Source organism: Lagopus leucura, unplaced genomic scaffold (assembly GCF_019238085.1).
Source record: "Lagopus leucura isolate 7727_CA_CO unplaced genomic scaffold, USGS_WTPT01 Super-Scaffold_806, whole genome shotgun sequence".
In the NCBI taxonomy this organism is placed as follows: Eukaryota; Metazoa; Chordata; class Aves; order Galliformes; family Phasianidae; genus Lagopus; species Lagopus leucura.
The window spans coordinates 8,172,267-8,194,925 of record NW_024962260.1 but is presented as its reverse complement, the minus strand read 5'-3'; the positions used below and the strand labels follow the sequence as shown (position 1 = coordinate 8,194,925).

At 48.6% G+C, this 22,659-nt stretch overlaps 1 protein-coding gene across 16 annotated transcripts in view; it reads right to left on the bottom strand.

Annotated features, from left to right (window-relative positions):
- The window catches only part of FBRSL1 (fibrosin like 1), a 416,097-nt gene that overhangs the window by 42,612 nt on the left and 350,826 nt on the right, over positions 1–22,659 (bottom strand). For 15 of the 16 annotated variants that reach the window (XM_042865414.1, XM_042865419.1, XM_042865413.1 and 12 more), the window contains one exon: positions 5,637–5,682. In XM_042865414.1, the coding sequence (XP_042721348.1) occupies positions 5,637–5,682 (46 nt within the window). Of the gene's footprint in view, positions 1–5,636; positions 5,683–12,552; positions 12,594–22,659 lie in introns of those variants that run through there. The other variant, XM_042865421.1, reaches the window with a different exon arrangement.

Sequence of the window (22,659 nt, the reverse complement as noted above, 5' to 3'; positions counted from 1 at the left end):
TATCTCCTACAGTATTGCCTCTATTCATTCTAATCCCACTGACGGGAATGCAGCAACATACCCCACATCCTTAAAATAACAAAACAAAACACAAGACACCAAACAGAAGGCCTGGAAATGTTTATAATTCAACTTTTCAACTCTCTTGGCTGCAGCCTGAAGCTACAAAGCAAGCTCTATGCTGGCTCACTTGAGGGAGACGCACCGGGAGATAGCTGTGCAAACTGCACAGCAAATGGCGCAAGCCAAAGCCGCCCGCCGGCACGAGGCCATTCTAACTCTGCAGGCGTACGGCACTCAGCTCCAAGTCAATAAATTATCCACTTCTGCATTCTGAATGGTACGAAGTCAGTTGGACAGTGTGGTTGTGGTGAATGGCCTCTCCCACTTCCCCACTGGATGTGTTTTCCAGAAGGCCGCTATGGTGGCTGTGTCCTGAATTACCATGAAATGCATGTAGCGCATCGGCGCGACATGGATGCCAGTGCGTATTGCCACCCCCAAAGAGAAGGCTGAGAGCTTTCCAGAGCCTGCAAGAGGACAAAAATGCAAGAGGACAAGAAGGACTGCACTCACTGCAGTTCCCTGCACTTGCTTTTATTCCGAGAGGTGCCTAACTGGCTGTGACTTGTGTGATTATCTTGGTTATGCATGCTGGTAGAAAATCAAAATCCTCCTCTTTCACTGGCCACTGTGTAATTATACATCTGCATATGCAGAACAGCCAGACAGCTAATATACTCATGCAAGCAGTGACAAAATTAGATGGATCTTTTCAAAACAATGCTGGGATGGCCTCACATGCTGAATTTCATAGTGCTTCATGGTATCCAGCACTGCCAACCCCAAGAATTCACAAATCACAAGCCATCTTTAAAATGAGGTTAAGAACAAGGTATCTGGGCTTCTATTCAACTACCTGCTGGCTGGGAAGCACAGAAGAACCACAGTTCCAAGCTTTCCTCTGTGGCCAGGAAGACTAAAATCTCACTTAAAAATGAAATTAAAGCTTCAATTCTCATACAGTCCTCTGAGGGCTTGGGTTTCATGAAAAACATTGAACATTGTACAGTTGTGCTAAAACCACAGGAGATGCAACATAGGGAGTAGAGCAGCTGCAGAACATCCTGAGAACTGTATCAATCACAGCAATGTGGTTGCTATCTACGTAGATGCATTGCTTTATTTATTATTACAGATGCTGCTGTGCAAGTTTTTGCATGCCTGTAATTATGGAGGACTGTTGTCCCAAGATTTCAGCTGCAAATTATCATCCCCCTCAAGTTCACACAATGGCCAGCAAACAGGCTGGTGACCTCATCCAAATGTAACCAAAACCTGGAGATAAAGCTGAGGTCAAGGGACTGGAGACACCGCTGCTTTTCCTGCATTTCAAACCCTGCGTGGACCCCACGCAGCAAACTAGAAAAATTATATCACTGCTGACCTCCATTTACGTCTAACAGAGCTCAGTGCCTGACAGGGTCTTTGCTCTGCACCTGCACAGACCTTCGCACTGCAAAGCTTGGCATCAAGCGGCACAGCAAGCAGGGGAGGCTCTGCTCTCAGCTGCCTGCCAGCACCGCGCCACCAGGAAGCTGCACTGCCACAAACCCACACCCAGCACCTTGTTCTCAGCTCAGCTGTGTTCAGGTTTCCTGCTTTGCTGGCTGTCAGAGGTTCCTTGGCAGCAGACCACCTGCCCTGCCCTTGCCCTGCCTTCCCCTCTCACCCCGGCTCGCTGTAACAACCATCGGTTTTACAGCATGTCCTACACTGGAGGTTTTGTGTTCTCATCTTTTAAAATGATTTAGTGTGACAGTTTAGTACTGAATTTAAAAAAAGGAAAAGAAAAAAAAAAAAAGGGAAGAGATAGAGAAGAGAGAAAAAGGAGAGACAGTCCCCTTAAGGCAACAGGATTATGGAGCAGTGATCTCAGAGGAACAAGGGTTCCTCTCTGGTTCAGATGCGCTTGTCAGGGCTCGGTGTTGTCTCTGAACAAGAAATCTCTCTTGCTGGCCCAAGGCACACTTTTGTGGTCAAGAGGACAGAAAATAAAAGAAGGGAACTTCAAAGGCCCATAAGCTGCACCGGCCCGCTGGGGCGGGTGGCTGCGGCACATCCCATGGCTGACAATTACGACCCGCGCGCCGGGAAGGCTTGCCTCCCTCTTGTCAGAGGGATGAGACACAGACTGAGCTTTAGAGCTTTGAGGATGTGTACAGTTCATGATGAAAGATAGCACTTCAAAGCCCTCTGCCTCGAAACCAGGGAGCAGTGAGTGGAGGGTAAGCAATCTTTTTGTCCTGGGGGGCAGCATGTGGGGGAAGGATAAGACTTATTTTCACTGCCATTTATTACTGCCATGAAAGAGAAGCCTCGTGCTGTTTATGGAATCTCTCATTAAACAGATCTCTAGATAAAATGCTTGATAAACATTCATTAGCTGGGTCTCCCAGCACACTTGGCTGACGAGCCCTGGTCTCTGTCTCACACAGGGGGAAGCAAGGCACGGAGCCTGGCAAGCACCCCAGTGCAGGGCACCTCCAATGACACTCATGAGGTCAACCCAAATGCAGGAGCACAGCCCCAAGATCCACAGAACACAGCCTAACCCCAGCACACACACCACCACCACCAGGGCAGGCAGGCCGGCCTTCCCACAGCCGAGTCCCCCACCAACTCCAGGTGCTCTCTTCTGCCCACAGATGCACAGCGAGATGGCTGGGCTTGGCCTATGCTCCCACCTCCCTGTGCTGTGCCTGCCCTAAGAGAAGGCAAATGTCTGCCTGGCAGATTCCTGTGAGAAAGGAGCCTGTAAGAGAGCAAGCAGACCTTTATTATTTGTTAATTGATTCATGCACCCAGAGGAGGTTCACACCTGGCCCTGGGCAGCACAACTGCCCGCCACAATGAGCACTCAACAACTGCTGTCCTACGGCAGACACAAAGCCATTGGCACAGCAGGCTGGGGATCCTCCGCTTTTGTTCTGAGTTGCTGCTTCCTCCTGCGGGGCGCTTTGACTCCTGAGCCCCAGGAGCTCAGCCCACATCCACTGCAGGTCTGTGGCCAAGGGTCGGGAGCAGCATTCCCAGGGAGCGCCAGGCACTGCTCCTCTGCAGAGCCGCCACATGTGGTCAAAGGTGACATTTTACAGCTGTTCCAGCCTCCAACAGGTGAGAACTATCTATCTTAGCACTTAATTGCATTGCTAAGCCGCTGATAAGCTAGGACAGCATAAAGCAAATAAGCTAGGTCAAACACATCCCTGGGGAAAGCCTGTGGAGAACAGGGAGAGCTGCGCCAGATGACAAGTCTGCCTCGCCGTGCCACAGAGCATGCTTACCTCTAACTGACAACTGCCCTGCTGCGGCTGTGCTGGGTGCAGTCTCTACAGATAGCCCCAAATAATTTACATCAGTGCGCCATACAAGCGCCCTCGGGAGCCAAGCAGTGTGTGCCCCCAACGACTGGGAGTTCCGGCCCCACCGCCATGGCTCCAATGTGTGCCTGAAGTCAATGCTGTTATCTTGCAAAAGGAATTCCAGTGAAACGCTTTGAAAATCGCTTTCTCCTGGCCATATGGCATCGCCAAGCCCGGCCCTGTCAGCACGGTGTGCATTTGCATGTGTGAGAGACAAGTTCTGGCTCCTGCGTCGCAGAGTGACAACAGGGCGAGGGTAGAATTTAGCACTGTTTGAGTTTCTGCACAAAATCTCGACGAGACAAATTAATCTCACCTCTCAGCAGGAGCGGAGGCAGCGCCTGACGGAACCTGCCTGCAGCACAGCCCGTGCCTCTCAGCAAGGTCTGCCAGCACTGCTGAGCGCAAGGACAAGACCAAGGCAAAAATTACCATCCAAACCCAACGCTGCACCATCTACTTCCACAGCAAACCAAACGTGAACAGCCGTCAGCTGCAGCGATATAAACAGCAGTGAAAAGACTTCAAGACAGCAAATTCACAGCATTCACACATTTAACTTCCCGACGGAGAGGTATTTTGAAAACTCGTGTTGCTGAGCTGCTCTGTGATGCGAAGGGGTGGGGGATCTTGGGCTTCAACACAAGGAGGAGCCAACAAAGCTGCTCACACTTCAACACAAGCCTCTGCGGCAGATCTCTGTGCCACGCGTTTATTCAGGATGGCAGGAGTTTTGTTTTGCTGAGGCAGTACCGTATGGGCAATCTGGCTTGCCTTATCAGCGAGCCAAGGCCGACAGAAGATAAATGCTCTTCCCCATTTGTTTAAATTCTCTCCTTCCCCCACATCAAGCCGCATACTTTCATAAAAATATCTGCAAATGTAATAACACAATAGTCTTGTCATCAGTTTCCACATTGGAATTGATAATTTGCAAAGCCTGGAAAGAATGAGAATTCCTAATACTTAGCACTGCTGAAGATGCCAGCTATAACCTGGGCCTGTATCCAGGTGATGCAGCACACACCACAACGCCTGTGCATGGCCTGCACCCACTCCTACACAACTGCAAACGACTCCTTTTTCTTGGCCCTCTCGTAATAATGCAAGAAGGTTATTTCACCACTTTTTATTAATATGCTGATCTCCCCCCTTCAGGGTATTTGTACGTCCCTCCTACTTTTTATTGCCGCAGCTCAATGCTGGCAATGTTGCAGAACAGCTGCATGCCCTGCCAGTTCATTCGGAGCCATATCACAGAATCACAGCATGGTTTGGGTTGGAAGGGACCTTAAAGCCCACCCAGTGCCACCCCTCTGCCATGGGCTGTGTGCCCCCCAGCTCAGGCTGCCCAGGGCACAGCCACGGCCGTGGGCTCCTCCAGGGATGGAGCACCACAGCTCTGGGCAGCGCTGGGGCCTCACTGTCCTCCGAGTACAAAACCTTGCATGACACAGTGGAACCATTCCCACCACAGTGCTTTCAATCATATTCCACACTTTGTCCTTCAAGCTGCTTCTTCAGGATTTTTACCGACAGTCTCCAGCTAAGCGAGCCTGTCCCTACCAACAGCAGGAACTGGAGAAGCCCCACCTCACAGCTGCACTGAGCCCTCGAAGGACAGCCCGGCATATTTAGAAATATGTCACTGTCACTCCCAGTGTGAATCCTAACTGGCTCAGTCTCTTAGCAACACCCAGTGTGTACCACAGGTAACTTGCAATTAATAGTAATAGCTGGAGCTGAAACCCTGCGACACACCAAGTACCTTCCACCGCATTTTGGAGAGCTGAGACAGACACAAATGCTTTGTACACATAGGCAGGAGGTGGATGGACAAGGCCTTCTGAGAATAATATATATGAAACAAACAATGAAATATTTCTCTGTTTGGAAGAAATGAAGATTTGACTGTATTGGAGGGAACCAGCTATACCAAGGGCTGACCTCTCCTTTGCCAGTAATTCCTCTCTGTAAGACATGTGCTGTGGCTCTGACTTGCAGGGAAGAGGTCTCATCCCACATTGAGACAACACAGCTCTTCATTTTAACTTAACACAAACCTACAAGGCTGATCTTTATGATGGTGGACGTGGCAAAAGTATAGGTGCTGGAAAAACAAATATTCTGCCATTTGCATGATGTTCACTACGGCCTCACACACAAATCACTGGCTGTAAAGTCAAGAAAGAATTTCTCCAAATCACTTACCTTTATTTGCTGCAGGGGAGAACAGCTTCTCAGAGCCTACAGAAGCCTGAAAAGGAAAGAGAAAGAGAGGGTGAGTAATACTCAAGGAGAATTTAGGAAGGCTTGCTCACAAAAACACAGCTGATAAAACAAATCTGTTATCTGTAGACCTGCAATTACATGCTGCACCTGGAGGGTGCAATGTTGTGCCATTAAAGAACAAGCGTGCATCCTAAAAAGATGAAAGCAAAGCATGTGGAAGCACTGTCCTGATCTCACCCAGCTATATCCTCCTGCCTCGTTTATTTAGGCAGCCATGCAATGCACAGCTATTTTATCCAATTCTTCATATAAAAACAAAACCAGTGAAACTGCTTTCAAGCTGAAGAAAAAAACCAAACATTTCCAAGCCTATCTCACTGAAAATAAGCTCATTTCTTGCTGAACACGTAAAATGCAATTGGTGTATTGAAAACACAAGTTGCAAATGAAGACATCCATATGAAAGAGGGTGTTGTACAACATTACACCAAATGATAGGTCCATGCTGCTTTGCACTTAGTTGGATACGAAATAAAACGACTTCCTCTTGGAAGAAGCCCATCTCCTTGCAAACTGGGTTGCACTATGCTGTCTGAACTCCACGGCTGTGCATTCGCACTCCTCACAGCTCTGGGAAATAGTTAAAGAAATCCAATTAACCTAAACCTTGTAAACAGCCTCATGATAATCAGGGTCACCGGGTTACAGACAAGATGATAATGGCAGACAGGAAAAAAAGTCCATTCATTGTAAATAAAGCTTTTATGAGTTAATTTGATGGCTTCCCCCACCCCCACCTCCCACATTCAAACAGCCAACCTACTGCAGCACAAGCTCTTCCTCCTTCTATCTGATAAACCAGCAAGCAGCCTCTATGGAATGAAAGCTGGTCTGAGAGCAGGGAGCACCATCAACGTTAGCACCATCTATGAGACAGCTAGCATTACCGCCAGCATTTTGGCACTCAGTGCTGCACAAATAACATGGGCTGAGGTGCAGAGCGAAAGGGCAAAAGATACCAAATGTAAAAGACAGCTTTCTCCCTTGGCTCTGCTTTACAAAAAACGAATTAATTCAACACGTGGCTGAACTAAATTGATTTTATTTTTGATTTCACTGATTTCACTGTAAGGTGCCTTGGAAGAACCACAAGAGAAAGAGCACTGTGAATTGTACGTTGTTATATATTTTAAGTCATGACTCCAGAGGAAAAAAAAAAACAACAAACAGTAAAATGCAAAATCTGCATTCAGATACAGACAGGAGCAAGGAAGGGTGATCTATTAATGTGACTTCAATGGAAATCGGCACTGCAAGCACTGAACGTCTTACTGGATGCAAATGTATAAAGAAAGAGAAATCTACACAAAAAACACATTGAGGCTGAGGCGCATAAGAAAGAAATTCTCAATCATATCCAGGACAAAGCTGTGCGTGGGGCTGTGACATGTATGGCTGCCACACAGCTCTGCAGAAGGAGCCTAAAATGCCAGGGAAAGCAACTAGCTGCAGCACGCCGTCAGTGCACTGACCAAACAGAAGACAAACCAGGATTCAATGGGGCTTTGTCTAGGCTGGGTTGCAAAGAAAGTGTAACGGCATCACGCAGCAGCAAGAGCAGTGCACAAAACGACAGCCAGCTCTGAATTTACAACCTATTGTTCACATTTTTCACATCCAATCAGCACTGTGTCACGATGGATCCCAAAGAGATCTGTGGGCTCCGGGAACACGGGCTGGGGACACCGGGTGATGCTAACGCTAAGGCAGGCTCTGCTGGAGCCCTCGGTGAGCAGCAGGACACGTGGCAGGTGGATAAAGCAGGCTACCCAGCTCACAGGCAGTGCAACATGGCACCCAGGGTGCAGCTGAGACCGCTGCTGTGTAACCAAGAGGAGCACTTCTCATTGCTTCGGGTCCGAATGATAGGAAAACAGTGTTCAAGGAAGTCGAGCAAGAAAAATCGCTTTTAAGAGAAAGTAAAACACATGGATTATTGCTCAGTCTGCTGATAGCAAAACCGCACATGTGGCACCGCCCTCAGCAATCACAGCCAACATTTACAGAGCACAGTTTTCGACATCACAGCCTCGGTTTGCAGACACAAACTTTCACACCTAGAGTTTACAGTAACTTTTGCTCTCGTTTCTGGTGATTTCCAGCTCCAGATCTGAACCATTTTTGGCATAAGCACTGTGCTGGAACAGTGAATGTCTGTGCTATAGCATATTCTGCGAGCTGCAGTAAAGGCAGAAGGGGAGCTGGGGGAGGAAGAGCCTGAATACATCATTCAATTTCATCAGTCACCCTTTAAAGAAAGCATACAATAAAACCTATGTGTCTGAGGGAGCCCACTAATGAGTGAAAAAATCCAGCAAACCAACGCATCTGCTAGAACAAGTCCCCTCCCAAGTTTTTCTGCTGTTTCAAGCAAATCATTTGCATACGATTAAGCAGGGATTAAAAAAAAAAAAATTAAAAGTGGAATTCCTCCCTTGTGAGCAAAGCCAGGCTCTGGGAGTCCTTTATGCGGACGGGTTCAAGCCATCCCAGGAAATCCCTCTTCTTTTTTGATTAGAGAGCGAAAGGAGGCATTTCCCCTTCCCTCTCGCTGGGAGCTTCCAGGAGCACAGCCCGCACCCCGCGGCTCCTTCTGCTGCTGCACGAGGCAGGGAGACGGCCGCAGCCCCAGGCGGGCAGACAAAAGACACCCCACGGCTCTCCAGTACATCTGCTCTTCGTCTCCATTCCCCATGGAGCTCTTCTGCTCTAACTGCGTCACAGCCGAGCCCCAGACGGGCATATTCTAATAAAAGCTGCTGCTTGCAAAGTCCCACCCTCATCCACAGTACCGACCTCTGTATCGCGAGCATAAAGGCTGCAGGATGTGTCCCAGCAGACACGCACGCTGCCATTTCACAGACTGGCAGCTTCCGAGGCAGTCGCTGCTGCAACTTAGCAGCCAGCACCGTTCCCTCACCATTCCTCCCCTGGATCCCAGCAAACATAAGCACTGCTTCAGCATAAGAAGCCTCACCCCGGCGGCGTTCCCTCAGACTGCAAGCTGCCAACCTCAGAGGATGCAGCACAGGCTCCTGGGCAGGCGGGCTGTGCAGCCACAGGCCTCATTCACCACGGCTCCTGCCTCCCCAGGGCAGCTGAAAGGTGCAAGAGCTCTTACAGATTAATCATTTAATGATTATGTAGAACAGAACAATATCATCTGACAGAGCTGGCATCACAAGCTATGTCAGGCCCTGCGGTAATTACTATTCTTCCCCCCTCTCCTTCTTTGTAGCCTATAAAATCGCTTGCAGGGAATAAACAGTTCCTTATCGCTGTGAGCAGAAGTGCCGCACATCCCCACGCAGCGCCCCGCAGCACAGAGCAGCAGATCCAACCCGATACCCCGTGCTCTGCTCACTCAACACTGCCAACACGGCCGCAGCTCGGGCTCACAAAGAGCGAAAGCATGTGCTGGTGGTCGGGACCTGGCACACAGCAAAAGCCAAGCATCCCTCCAAATCTGAGTGCAGTGTGGTAGGCAGAAGCAGAGCAGGCAGTAACACAGCTTACATGTCACTATCTTTTAGATAGTCAAGAGCTGGTCTCGAGTTGAGACTGTTTGCAAAATGCTACCGAACGGAGCAAGCACTGAAAAGCTCTCAAGAAACCTTTCTCCAGGAGATTTTCAAACCAGAAGTGTTGGATATGCTCAGAGAGACTCAGAATAAAGCACGGACACTACTTGAGAATTCGGAACCAATTTTCATTCCTGCCTTTGATCTGCTCCCCTGCCTTTACGTACCCCTCTGATGCCACTCGATTGCTTGTCTAGCGAGGCATTTCAGCATCTCAGTGTCCCAGCTGATTCTATGAACCCTTAACAGCAGAGCCCTTTGAGCAGCAACACCAGAACAGTAACTAACAGCGGAAGGTATTTGTTCAGTTTGTGACTCTCCTGCAGGAAATAAAACTGGGTACACATGGAAGTGAAAGAGCAGCCTAGGAATCACACACACGCACAAAAACAAACTGAAATTCACCCTGAAGACCAAGAAAGTATTCAGCACATTCCAGGATCCAGAAGCAATGCAGCAACTTGTAAGTAACAGTGCCTGCTTTGTGAGGGCTGAGCTGGGACTTCTGGGAACCTATGGCCTTTTTCAAAAGCAGTATTATTTTTGGAGGGAAATCCCAGTTCGACTGAGAAGACAAAAGAAAGGCGGATCTTCAAGTTGGTCGTTCCATGCACCACCTCAGGCAAAATGCTGAGGTATGCGAAGCACTTCTTGTGACACCTTCTAAGAAAATTCAGCTTTGGGGGACACGGCTGGCTGAGAGCAACCCAGCTGTACTAGGGCACCAAGCAGAAGGGAGCTGGATACGTGCTGCACTACGAACCCACTTTTCAGCTCAATAGCAAATGGGCTCACCGGTCCCCTTCCCTCTGTGCAGGATTTACAGCCACTGCTCTGCAAAGGGACCGGTGCCCAGCAGCTGCCAGGAACACCAACCTGGCAGGGACTGCCAGGCACACAGTGCTTCTGGAAACCCCCTTAGGTACTTGCACAGTGACCAAAGTGCCCAGAAAACCCTAGTTCCAGCTGGTTAGGAACACATCAATTATGGCTGTTGATTCCCAATGCAAATAAGGACTAATGACTAAACAAGATGAATTCCAGATGGACCTCAAACTTTCCAGCAACATCCCTAAAACTTCGGCTGCGCTTTTCTCTACACTTCAAACGTGCAGGACAAACACCTCGACCAGGCAACCATGTGCTGAAACAGCAATGCCTTAAGTGCTCCCAAACACTTCGGGATCAACTCTGATTCAAGACCATCTCTGGCAGGAGGCGGGTTTTCCACATCTTGTGCAGAAGTTCGCTCTGCAGGGGGTCCATGAGAGAGAAAATGCTTCTGGGACCGCACTTTAGTCCAGAACATACCTGTTTGGGTTCCCACCTCGTACTGATTTAACACGTGCACATGCAGTGCTGTTCAGCCCTGGAAAGGGCCTTTCACAACACACACATCTCTCTCTTCATCACTTTTTCTTCTGTGAGCGCTGATTTCTTTCAGTGGTTTATATAACCATGCCTATTTTTTGCAACAGCCCCTTTGAGAAGCTAGCACAAGTCTGGGAACGGAGAATGAAATTAGGCCAGAGAGAGCCTGGAAGCAGAGATCAGAGGTCCCAATTCACTCTTGAATTGCACCAGATTCACACGATGGCAAGGTGGAAGCAGAGTGATGTAAAACACGTGCTGATTGGAAGGCACAGCAAGGAGATGCTGCACAGATGATGAGATTCAGCCAGTGCTGGGCAGCGAGCAGCCGAGCCCACTGCTGCTCTGCAGCGCTGTGCTGCACTTCTGCTCTGCACCCTCTCTTTCAGCAACACAGCGTGAAGTTGAAAACATCACCGTTTTGAATCCAGAGCATTTGGAGATGGATCAAGCCAGTCTACCTGAAGCAGCAAATGCAATTCTGAACACTGCTGTTCCGGTCTGTCCCTCCCTGCTCAGCGTGCTCCTTGCCAGGACAGAGGGGAGCCCACCAGTACCCCAATGCAGACACCTCGGGCACAGCCCAACTCCACTCCCCCACATTTCCATCCACCCTGCAGCCCTGGGGGGACGGCTGCAGCCCAGAGCTTTCCCGCTCCTATTCCCTCCATTAGCCATGCTTTATGATTCACCTTCCTTTGAGCAGTCGCTGTCTCCCAAAGGAAAAGATCAAACTCCCTCTCCTTCCCAGCTCGGCTTCAATAAATAAATAAATACACGCACTGCAAAAAATCCTTGTGAGGGAGGAGAAGGAAAGGAAGCTGGGGAGTTCCTGGGCCTCACTGCAGCCAATCCTACAGCTGCAGAAGATCCCTCAGCTGTTTGCAGAGACACTGACCAGAAAAAGACATTTTCCAGCTGTCCCTCATTAATCCCAGCCAAAAAACCCTCGCCTAACAGCATTGTGCCTGCATGGCCTAATTTAAATGAAGGTGTGCTCTACGCTTATCTCTGTATCCTCCAACCACAGCTCCCAAACCGTGACCAAAACTTATCTTGATTTTACATTCCTGGCTATTTTCCTTCAAATCAGCACTGATTTCCCCCTTTTTTTTTCCGTGTTCATATGCTCCAACCAACACAAACAAAAGGAAAAGCAGGCTGTAAAGGGAGACGCTGCTGCCCCAGTCCTACCCCAGGCTGTTCTCCCTGCTCACAGGGAACAGCACTGCCTTTGCTGTTGGGAAGCCTGGTATGTGAGCAGCACCCAAAGGCCAGTTCTTCCCCTTCATCGCCAGGGCAGGTTGTGACTTTCACCGCAGATCAGAGGCAGCAGCATGTGGATGCCAAGAGCAACCATATGTGCCCCAGTCAGTGGAAAACAATTCTCCACAATACATTTAGAGAAGGGCTTTGCGCAATCTGATTTTACACATCTCCACCAATAGAGATCTCAGGCCTCTTCCCTAGGGCCGATCCCACCCCCGACTAGACAGGCTTTTCAGCCTAGGCTTCCACATTTAAATTGTTTCCATTACCTAGACGTTGACTTAGGCAACCGCAGACTTGATTACTGATTTAGCTTTTGCTACAAAATATAGGGGAAAGTCTGTCTACAAGGATGAAAGGTTGAGAACACGGCACAACATACTACTATGGGAGTTTGTATTATTGTCATTACAGCTTCAAACTATCTAGCCAGACTATCTATTTGGCCGGGATACGGATTTTTATTTGCACTAAATCAAACAGAATGGAAAGCGCTCTTTGCAGAACTACCCAAGACTCCTTATAATTCAAAGGCTGCATTGTAAGAAGAGTGATGGGCGAGAGCAGGGACTGCACTGCAAATGACAGGTGGCAGACTGTTGTTTGGTACCTACCAAATTACTCTGCTGCTCCCAGGGCTGCCTTGGCATTTCATTATCCCAACTCTCTCCTGGAAGGATGCGGACATAAATTCACACCTCATGTCCTGGTTTCCGTCAAACTGAGTAAGAGTGCAAATGCTGGCACCAACAGGGAATGCCAAGCAGGGCTTGGCATGCTAGAACAAACTCTCAACTGTGGTCCTTGCCAGCTACCTGCATTTATCATTGTAATGGCCTGCCAGACAGGGCTTGGCAGCCGGCAGAGGAGGGCGGGAGGAGGAGGGCCAGGCTCTGCACTGCCAAGCAATTCATTCCTGCAGCTCCTGCCATCGCTGTACCAGCAGGGCAACCTTCCTTTCATTTTATCTTTTAACCAATTACGTGTCACCCAAATCCCACCTGCAGCCTCCTCCTACACAAATGGCCATAAATCACTGTTCAGAGACCAAGAGGGTTTTGCAAGACGTTTGATTTCATAAAAAGGTCACTGTCTGCCTGAGAACTGCTGTGGTTCAAAAAGGTACCGAATAACAACCTGCACTGGCAGCCAGGGAAGGAACAGCTTCCATGGTCTGTTGCCTGTTGTCAGATAGCATTAGAACAATTAGGGAGGCCAACGATGGCAGAATCATTAGGATTCAGCTGAACTGAGGAGTTGACACAAACTCAGTAAAATATCTCTTCAATTGCTGAAGAAACTATAATTGATTCAATAGAAAAGAGAAAATTGCATGGGCAAATGAGAAACATTCGACATCACCACTTTGAATAGGTAAGCAGAAGAGATGCCTGCCATCAGTGCAACCTGTTTCCATTGCCTGTTTCAGAGCACACCACGATGCACTGCAACACTCGGTGGTCTCAGACCACTCAGGATGACCTGCTGCTTCAGGGAAATGCTGTCTGCCTGCTCTTACTGCACATGCTGAATAGGCAGCACCGACCATTCTCCATGAATCCCACCACACAGTGAATGCCTGGTGCCTCTCCAAACCACCTGACACCAATGCTGTTCTGGGAGCCCTTAGAGTCCATCCCCTTGCTGGTGACATGATGAACCAGTACCAAATTTTCTGCAGTGAGCAGGTGAGCACAAGAGGTGCAGAGCAAACCGTGTCCTGCTCCTGGCTCTGGCTGTGCCACCTGCCTGGGGCAACGTGCTGGGACAGACTCCATCCTGACATGGCCTTCCCCAGGCCAGGGGGAGGTCAGCGAGCTTATCAGGAAACAGGCTCTTGTCCGCTGCTATTGAGACTTGCTGCATTACCCGCAGCAACCTCAAAGGAGTGCCTCTGCAGAAGGCTCTTTTGTTGTTGTTGTTTCTAATTCACTGCTCCAAAATATTTCTTGGCTGCGTCCCAGGGCTGAAGCCTTATCTGCCCACCCCCCCGGCAGACACGCAGCAGCTGCGGAGGCTTATCACGGCTGCCTGTCCACTGAGTTTACAAATTAACACCCTATCGAGGCTGCACGAGGGCTGATTAATTGGCGAGAGGCAGGCTGAGGGCCTTTATCACTGCTGGCGGCTGCCGGGGGAGAAGTCACAAATCCCGCTGGGGCCTGAATGCCTTACAAACAGGGAGAGCAGGAGGACGGATGGGGGAGCAGCGGGTTCGGGAGGCAGATATTTTGGAGATAGTGGTGGTGGAGGTAATGGATCGGTGGGAGGGGGTGAGCTGCAGGCAAACGCCAGTATATTATGACAGCTAAAGAAAAAGATAATTAACAGCCTATACCTCATGATTCTAGCTTTCCCTCCCCGGGCTATAATTTAGCCTATTGCTCCTTTGCTCCAGAGGACAATAAACATTTATTATGTTAAACACATAACAGCGCTGCACAAAAGCAGCGTTCTTTTGCAGGTCCACTCCTTCCACAGCTGTGCAAGCCAAGGGGAGGGTGATGGGGCTTCTGCAGTGGGCTGCCCTTCCTCTCAGAGCGTGGCTCGGTCTGGACACGGAGTGCATCTCCGGCTCTGTCCAAAGGGGCAGCATGCAGGCTGCGCTCCTGAGGAAAGCAAACCCAGGGGAAGGAACACGAGACCCTGCCTGAGCCCAGCAGCCTCATTTGGATATTTTGGGGGGAATTTTCAACCCCACCAGAATGACGTGTGGGAGGGACTCCTACTGCAACATGAACATTACCGCCGTGCCAATCGCACAGGGGCAGCACTGCCCTGCACCCTCAGGCACTTGATCCATTCTAACTGCAGTGGCTGAGGATGTGCCTAGTACAGTGGGCTGTGGATTGGGGACCACTCTTCCTTGGCTTCAGTGCGAGCACTTACTGCAGCCCCCCACCATCATGTCTGCATCGCAGCACTGCAAAGTAACTATCAAGACCGAGGGAACTCACTTTAAAAATATTGAAAAACTTAGTACACCTTGAAAGGCAGCTGAGCAGGACATCCATCTACGTTTGTCAACATTCATTTGATGTTTTTACGTTGTTGAGTTTAATCCTTGCAATCAAGACAGGTGGAATTTTTCTAAAAAAGATGCAATAAATGTAAACCGGGACTTCCATGGAGCAATCTGACTCCAGAAGGTAAAAATTTAAGCGAAGTATTACAACCATGAAGAAATACTGCCATCATCTCCTTCCTAGTCCCTCCTGTTAACACCCTAGTAAAAAATTCAAAATGAGGAAATTATTTCCTGAACCACGTGGAGGTCTTTGGGTCCACAAACCAGTTCTGGGCTCCTGAGCTCAAGGAATACAGGGAACTTCTAGAGAGAGTCCAGCGAAGGGCCACAATGGCTGGGGCCAGGAGCATCTCCTGTACAAGGAAAGGCCGGGAGCCCTGGGACTGCTCAGCCTGGAGAACAGAAAGCTGAGAGGGGATCTTATCAGTGCTTATCTAAAGGGCAGCTGGATGCGGCCAGGCTCTTCTCCGTGGTGCTCTGTGACAGAACAAGGGCCAATGGGCACAAATTGGAACACAGGAAGTTCCATGCGAACAGAACGAAAAACTTCTTTACTTTGAAGGTGGCACAGTGCTGGAACAGGCTGCCAGGGAAGTGGTAGGGTGTCCCTTGGAAATACTGAGACCCTGGCTGGATGCCATCCTGCACGACCCAGTGCTGGGAACCTGCTGGAACAGGGGCTGGATGTGACGATCAGCATCCAATCCCTCCAACCAGCTGCCCAGGGTTCAACATCAGCCATTAGGTTCATCTGAAATGGTCAAGTACATTCTGAGTATTAGCTCAGGAAAGGAACATCAGCTTGGTCACTGAAAACCTTGCTCTGACAGAATCTGAGAAGAACACCACTGTGGAAGGTCTTCTCACAGCTCTCCTCGCCAAACTGAAACCCAGATTAGTTGGAACTGGGCTGGAACACTGCGTGCTACAAACTGCTGACCCATGGGTAGTCAGGCTAACGGCAACAACACCTCCCAGCACCACAGCCAGGTAGCAGCAACTCTGTACACAAAGGAACTATCAAATATTCATCAGGTAAACAACACGAACCTGGTAATCTCAAAATGTGGTGAAACCAGTCTCTCAGGCGCTTATCAGACTGACTTGATAACTTCATTAACAACTATGCCCACCAATCTTCACTTCTTCTGTTTCTGCCTCTTAGGGAAAACTGTTTTTGCTGTTCTGATGGCTGCTCACGGTTCCATGCCCACGCACAGACAGCCTCACCCTCACCAGAAAGCTACAGAGGGGACGAGGAGCTCTGAAGAAATGGAGCCGGGGCAGTATATAAAGTTCCCCAGGTATGGAAGTTGTGAGGGAAATGGTATGGAAGGAACACAAGAGCTCATGTCCGAAAAGCATATGGCAATCTGGAGTGCCTGGGGGAAGGCTTCCAGCCCCAGGGTCCCACTGATCACTGCTGCGTTGCCAGCCTGGGCTCACTGCTCGCCCACACTTCTCCCACACCATGCACCGAGTCAAGAAAGCAGCTCTCATCATCGTGTTTTGTGTTTTGATTAAATACGGTATTAACTGACCTCCTCTTCTGGGTAAGAAGGCAGTGGAGGGGCCAGCCTGCCCTCTGCAGCCGACATATAATCCGTCTTCTCCAATTAGATATGCTTCGCAACAAGTGTGGTGGATCCATTTATTTCCGTGCTGCAATAACGCAGATAAATCCAACTTTGGCTTCGGTCCCACTGCTTTCAAAGCTGGGGCTCCACATTTCCAATTCCTGTCCTGATTTTTTTTTTTTCCCCTTTCTGCTGCAAAATGTCACCAATTTACTTTAGCCTGGGGGCCCATTTCGAGTTTTACCGCTAATATAAGAGAAATGCATTTTTCAAGCTGTTACCACTTAACTGTACTGATATCAGCCACTCAGGGGACACAATATTGTTTACACATCCTGCTCTATGGAATAAGCACGGATGCCAAAACTCTGCCTGGGTTGTGAAGGAGACGTTTACTCTCTGTTTTATGAGATTTCCTCGATTTGTGGCTGTCTCAATGGTCGTAAAAACAGCTGTAAATCAAAAGAGCACCACAAAATTGCAATAACAACTGTCGAACTCGGCTCTAAAGAGCATAACTCCCAGCAACAGAAGGTGGAAGGCTTTTTCCTGATTTAATACCAGGTGTGGGGAGCCTACAGACCCACACCCCAGCTCAGCTGAAACACTTTTTGGCTGCTCCCCTATCACTCGCCCCCATTCCACCCCACGTAATCCCTTCCCACCTCTTTCCTCCTCTCCTCTGAAAAACAGAAGTCCTTTTCAAACGCCTGGAGAACGCTTACACAAATAACTGCTGAACGCACAGCCCTGCTTAAAGCATTAAGAGAGGCAGAGAAGTCAGCCCGGCGTTCAAACACGGCTGTGCTTTGAATTGTGGCGATCGCTTTAGCAGATGAGCTCAGCAGAGCGCTGCCTCGCTGCCGGCCTGCCCGAGAGAGCCCACATTCCTGCACCTCCCGGCCCAGACTGCAGGGAGTGGAGCGAAGGAGGAGAGGGCTGGTGAGACATGAGTTATTAACAGCAATCTTCTGGGAGCTGATTCTAGCTAAAATGGTTCCAGAACAGGCAGCTCCATTTGCTCTGACAGTCTCTAGTGAGGGCCGGCCAAGCAGCAGATGCACGAACTCCAAAGTTTCTGCTGCTCTGTGCCACTGGATACGGTCCAAACCAAAGAGAGCTTCACCCTGTGGGTAAAACAGGCTTCCTGGATTTTTCCATGCCCCATTCCAGTTGCTCTCACAAACAACCTTCTCATCCTTGTCTCCAGAAACCTAAAAGATTCTCAGTTCCTGCATCTCGCTGCCCTTTCCAACCCAAGGCTGACCCAGCCAACAACAACCTTCCCGTTCCACCTCAGCTCCTTGAGGAACTGGCGGTGGCACTGCCAGCCATGCCACAAACCCGGGGCCAGCAGCTCTGCCTAGCTTCTTTGTGCCTCCCATCCAAAGCACAGAGATCTTTCCTGACTTCATCAGCCAGGTCTTCATCCTCTTTTTCAAGTTTGCTCTTATATCAAACTCCTTCCATGGGATTTAAATACTTCCTCCTTTACAGGAGGTTTGTGTGTGCAAAAGCCAAAGTACGTGAAGAAAGTGAGAGGGAAAGCTCATGGGAAGAAAGCTTTGGTGCTGTCTGTCTCAGACTTTTTCCTGTCAGCCCCAGCAGACTCAAGTACAGTTGAGATCTAGCATTTTTACTGCCAAAAGCATTTCCTGATTGTGCTTTTCAAGCAAATGCCCCATGGAGCAAGGTAGTAGAAGGGAAGAATTCTTTACAGTGGCCATCCTGCTGTGATCCATTCGGGACAGGAACTCCCCCCTGCATTAAGAGGACAATTTAATTTCTATGGACTGCTTGATGCAAGGGGAAAAGAACCTCGGGTCTTTTGTCAGAACCCCCACAAAGTGTCAGTCCTTCTTTTTCCCTTCTTCTGCTAGACACGTATATTCACGTTCTTGAGAAAAGCCACAATGCATTGGATTGGTCTTTCACTTTCAATACATTATGCATCCCTGCTATAACCTTTTCCTGCTTGTGCAATGCCTTGCCTTTCCTTTGGCTCTCTTCTTTTAAATTTTTCTTTCATAAATACAATTGGAAAGACAAAACAAAAAATTCCCCAAACTCAAATGAACAAAAAATGCTATTCAAAGCCTTTGCTGATGATGTGACTGGCAACTCCAGTTGAGAAGCCATCTGTACAAACAAGAACTGATCTGAAATAGGGAATGGCTAGTTTTATTTCAAAAAGCTCTGCCTTCTCAGGGCTCTGGACACAGGAACTCTACAAGACAGCTGAAGCTAATGGGGTGAATGTGATCAGCTACACCCATGCAGCTCTTCCACATTTCTTTCTGTTATACTACGCTCACAGTGACTGCCTGGGTGGGGATGCAGAAACATTACAGCAGTCAAATATGTACCATGCCAACTGCGGACCACAAAAGCAGCCCACTTCCTCATGCACAAACCAAAAGCAACTTCTGCCAGTTATTGACTTGTACCAGTAGCCAACTCTTTTCAACAAAAGCATGCTTCTGTGTGCTAGAAGGTCCTGGGTTTGGAGCCTGAAGAGTCTCAAGAAGGCTCAACTACAGATGCACACCTCATACCTGGAAGGTGCTGTACTCCAGCAGGTCAGGCCAATTAACAGCAACTGTTGCAAAACAGCATGATTGCATGGCAATTGCTATGTTTCTTCTCCCTGTGTGCTGATGTGACTTTGCACGTACAGTTTTGCTTGCTTGCAGTGAATGGTGTATGTATGGTGGATGTCTGACTGAGGTTCTGCATTAGCATGTGGATCTACAATATAGCAAACCACCACTGAAACAGCTTTGCCCTTCTCCTGCATGCAAACATGAAGTAAACATTTTTTAGAGGCTGTGGCTATTGCTTGTGGTGCTCAGGAAAATGCAAAGCTTTCACTCAGCTTGTGCATGTGGCTGAGCCAAGGTGGCCCTTGGGCAGAAACAATACGACCCAGTCATAAAACACGGAACATCACTGGTGCACACGTCCAGCCACCATCTTTGCTCAAGGTAAGGCACAGGAGGTGCTGTACTTAATCTTTCTTTAGCTACGTGCTCCTCTCCCAAGAAAGCAACAGCTCTGCTCAGCTGTCAGCCCTTCAACTCCCCAGACTACCTGCTTTCAGAAGCCAAGTGCTGAGCTCCTGAAGCTTGGTCCTGGCCAACCTCTGCTAGCCCCTCTTGGTGCAAAGGGCCGAAGCTGGTGCCTCTCCCACACCTCTCTCCCAAAGGCATACAGCAGCTAACAACTCACCTCACCGCAGCTTATTGCTTGAACCAGAAGCACAAATGTGGTGTTACAAGAAGGCTTTGTGATTTAAGCATAGATGTGACTGTGCCTGCTCAGTAAGGAGATGAAAAGCCCACAGTGAAAAAAGGCGTAATAATCCTGCATGTTAATACACAGTGACTAACACCTTCCTGGTGACAATCTTCTTGTACTCGCTGCAGCAGAGGGATGTGTATAATGATCCTCCAGAGACACTATCTTGAAAATGCACAAAAGGCTCTGATCAGACGCTGGCATCTTCTGATTAGCTTAGCAAGAGCACTAAAAGGGACATCAATTTTCTAGAAAGTGTATCCTGAAAAGCACTTGATCAAACGCTCGGCTCTATGGATGTGCTTAATCTCACTGTAGCTGAAGCAGTCCCCTAAACCAACATCTTGTTTATTTCTGCTGTGAAAAATAAAACAATGGAAAGGCCTCCACAACTCAAAATGTAGAACCGAACAGTCAACAGCATAGGAAAAGTCTGAGGAGGGCCTGAATTGCTGCGGCTTTCAGCTCAGCTGTGAAACAAACTGAAGCGCTGACTCTGGCAAACAAGGGGAGGAAAGAAATAGAAAATAAATAACCACAGTGGATGAAGCTGCTAACATCACAAGAATAGCACAGGTTAGTAATACAAATGTGTATACCCTTCGATGTTTGTATCCTGGTGTTTTAGAATCTTTATTTTATTCTAGTGGACCTGAGGAACACCTACTCAAAGGGCCCAGCACAATACCTTGGCAGACTCATCGATCTTAATTCCAAAAACGAGAGTGACTACTAATACACAGAATGACTTATTTGCAAAGCAATATTCTCCATCACACGACAGCTCCTTCTGTAAGCGCAGATAGCACTAGCTAAAAATCAAAACCCGTTTTAGCTTTCATCAGACAGTAGCAGATACACCTCGATGATTCTGGCACGTTGCAGTCAACCCATCTGCTTCTCTGCATCAGGCAGACTGCAGGAAACAGAATTTTCTTTCCCCATTTGCCTCCCAGTCTCGCTGCCTGCTCCCCACCAGCACTTGCAGCTCCTTCCCCCGCTCCCCCGGCTGCAGCTGATGGTGGGACCTGCAGCAGATGGCCAATGGAGCTGGGCTGCTGTTTCCTACACGCCTGGTATTTGCAATCCAACCTCAGCACCTCCTGCCTGGCTCTGCAAGAATACAAAGCTGAAGATGCAGCAGTTCTGTACGATGAGCCAAAGGCACTTTTAAAGCTCATTTCAGATACACATTTTAACTGGTATTTCTGAAAATACGAACTTGCAAGTGTACAAGCTGAGTAAGAAGAGCAAAAAAAAATTTCAGGGAATCCCAAATCATTTGTATTTTTACCACCTTCCACCATGTCCATTATGACTTACTCATCTCGTGGAAGAGCACATACACAGGGCTGACTGAGCTCCCTCTTAACAGCCAGGGAAATGGCCGGTTTCCGCCGTCCAATTCAAGCTTTCAGGCTGCTGTGCTTGTGCAGGATAACCTGAAGGCTTCTGTGGCCTAAACCACTTCAGCATGCACAGACAAAAGAAATAATGTCACCCTGCCTCCGTACTCCCACCCATCCGAGGCAATGCTAGCCGTAACTTGGCTTCTGCTCTCTGTTCTTGTTTCTGTGCATTACAAATAAGAACATCGTTCAGAGATCTCTCCCCAATTTACTTCACTCCAAAGGAGACAGATGGTGGAAGACAGAGGGTTTTACAGTAAGAGGGGTTGGATTTTTTTCCCTCTTCATTTGTTCCCTACGTTGTCTCTTATCCTCGGGGACCTGGAGTTTCTTTTGATAGCACTGTACTGCTTAATAAACACACATACAAGCATAGTCACAAGTATACATCTATCATCAAAGAGCCCTTCTTGTCTCCACTCCCCACAAAGTTGATTAATGATTACGTGTTTAACACATACATTATACATGGGAGGGGGAGACGAAGAGGGTAAATCCAAGCCTCTGTATACATTTACATATATTTACATACTCACATAAAGAAAGCAGAGGAAAGCAAAAGAGGGCCATTCCCATCGGGACAAAAATCCATTTTGACAAGGATAACTCCAAATTCCTCTTTTAGAGAACAGAAATAAAAATGAAGGCTGTACCTGGCCCATGGAAGGAAGCAGAGAATGAAGGAGCCATTTTTGGTTCCTGACATGAAGCAGCAATCACATCACTTTCAGCTTGTCAGTGGGATCCAACAGTTTATGAGAAAGGAAAGGGGCTCCAGTTTTAAAAGTGCTCTTTGTACTATTCTTTCTTGCAGCTAAAATTGCAGCTAAGCAGGTAATACATTAGGTAATCCGGTCAATTAAGTGAGTCCTTGATGTAGAAAGAAAAAAAAAATCAATCAATCAACACCCAGAGATACTGGCATGTTTCACGGACTGCAACCCGGTGGGACAACAGATCCAGTACAACCTGCTCTGACCCTGAGATGCAGGCAAACAAGAGACGTGGTGTGGAAGGGAACAATATGGCAAACTTCCTTTTCCATCCTCCCAGGCTGAGCCCATGCACAGACCTGGATAACTGCCCATGCACAATGAAGCAGCCTGAAGGCTGCTTTAATCACGCTGACTGCCAGTGGTGTGAGCATTGTTCCAGCAGCCGGGGGACCAGCGCCATGGTGAAGGACTCCCCTGACACAGTCCCTTCTGGCAGCTGGGACAAAGCTGGCACTGGAACTGCTATTGTGGCTCTCTGCTCTCCAAAGCATCCTCGTGCAGAGTTAATCTTCCAGCCTCCTGCTCTGCTGGCTTTCAGACATCTTTGCAAGGTTCAGATCAAATGCTGCTCCATTTGCAGGAGTCTGCTGTAGGATGCCAGTGGCAAACAGTTGCATTTGGCACTACTCTGTGC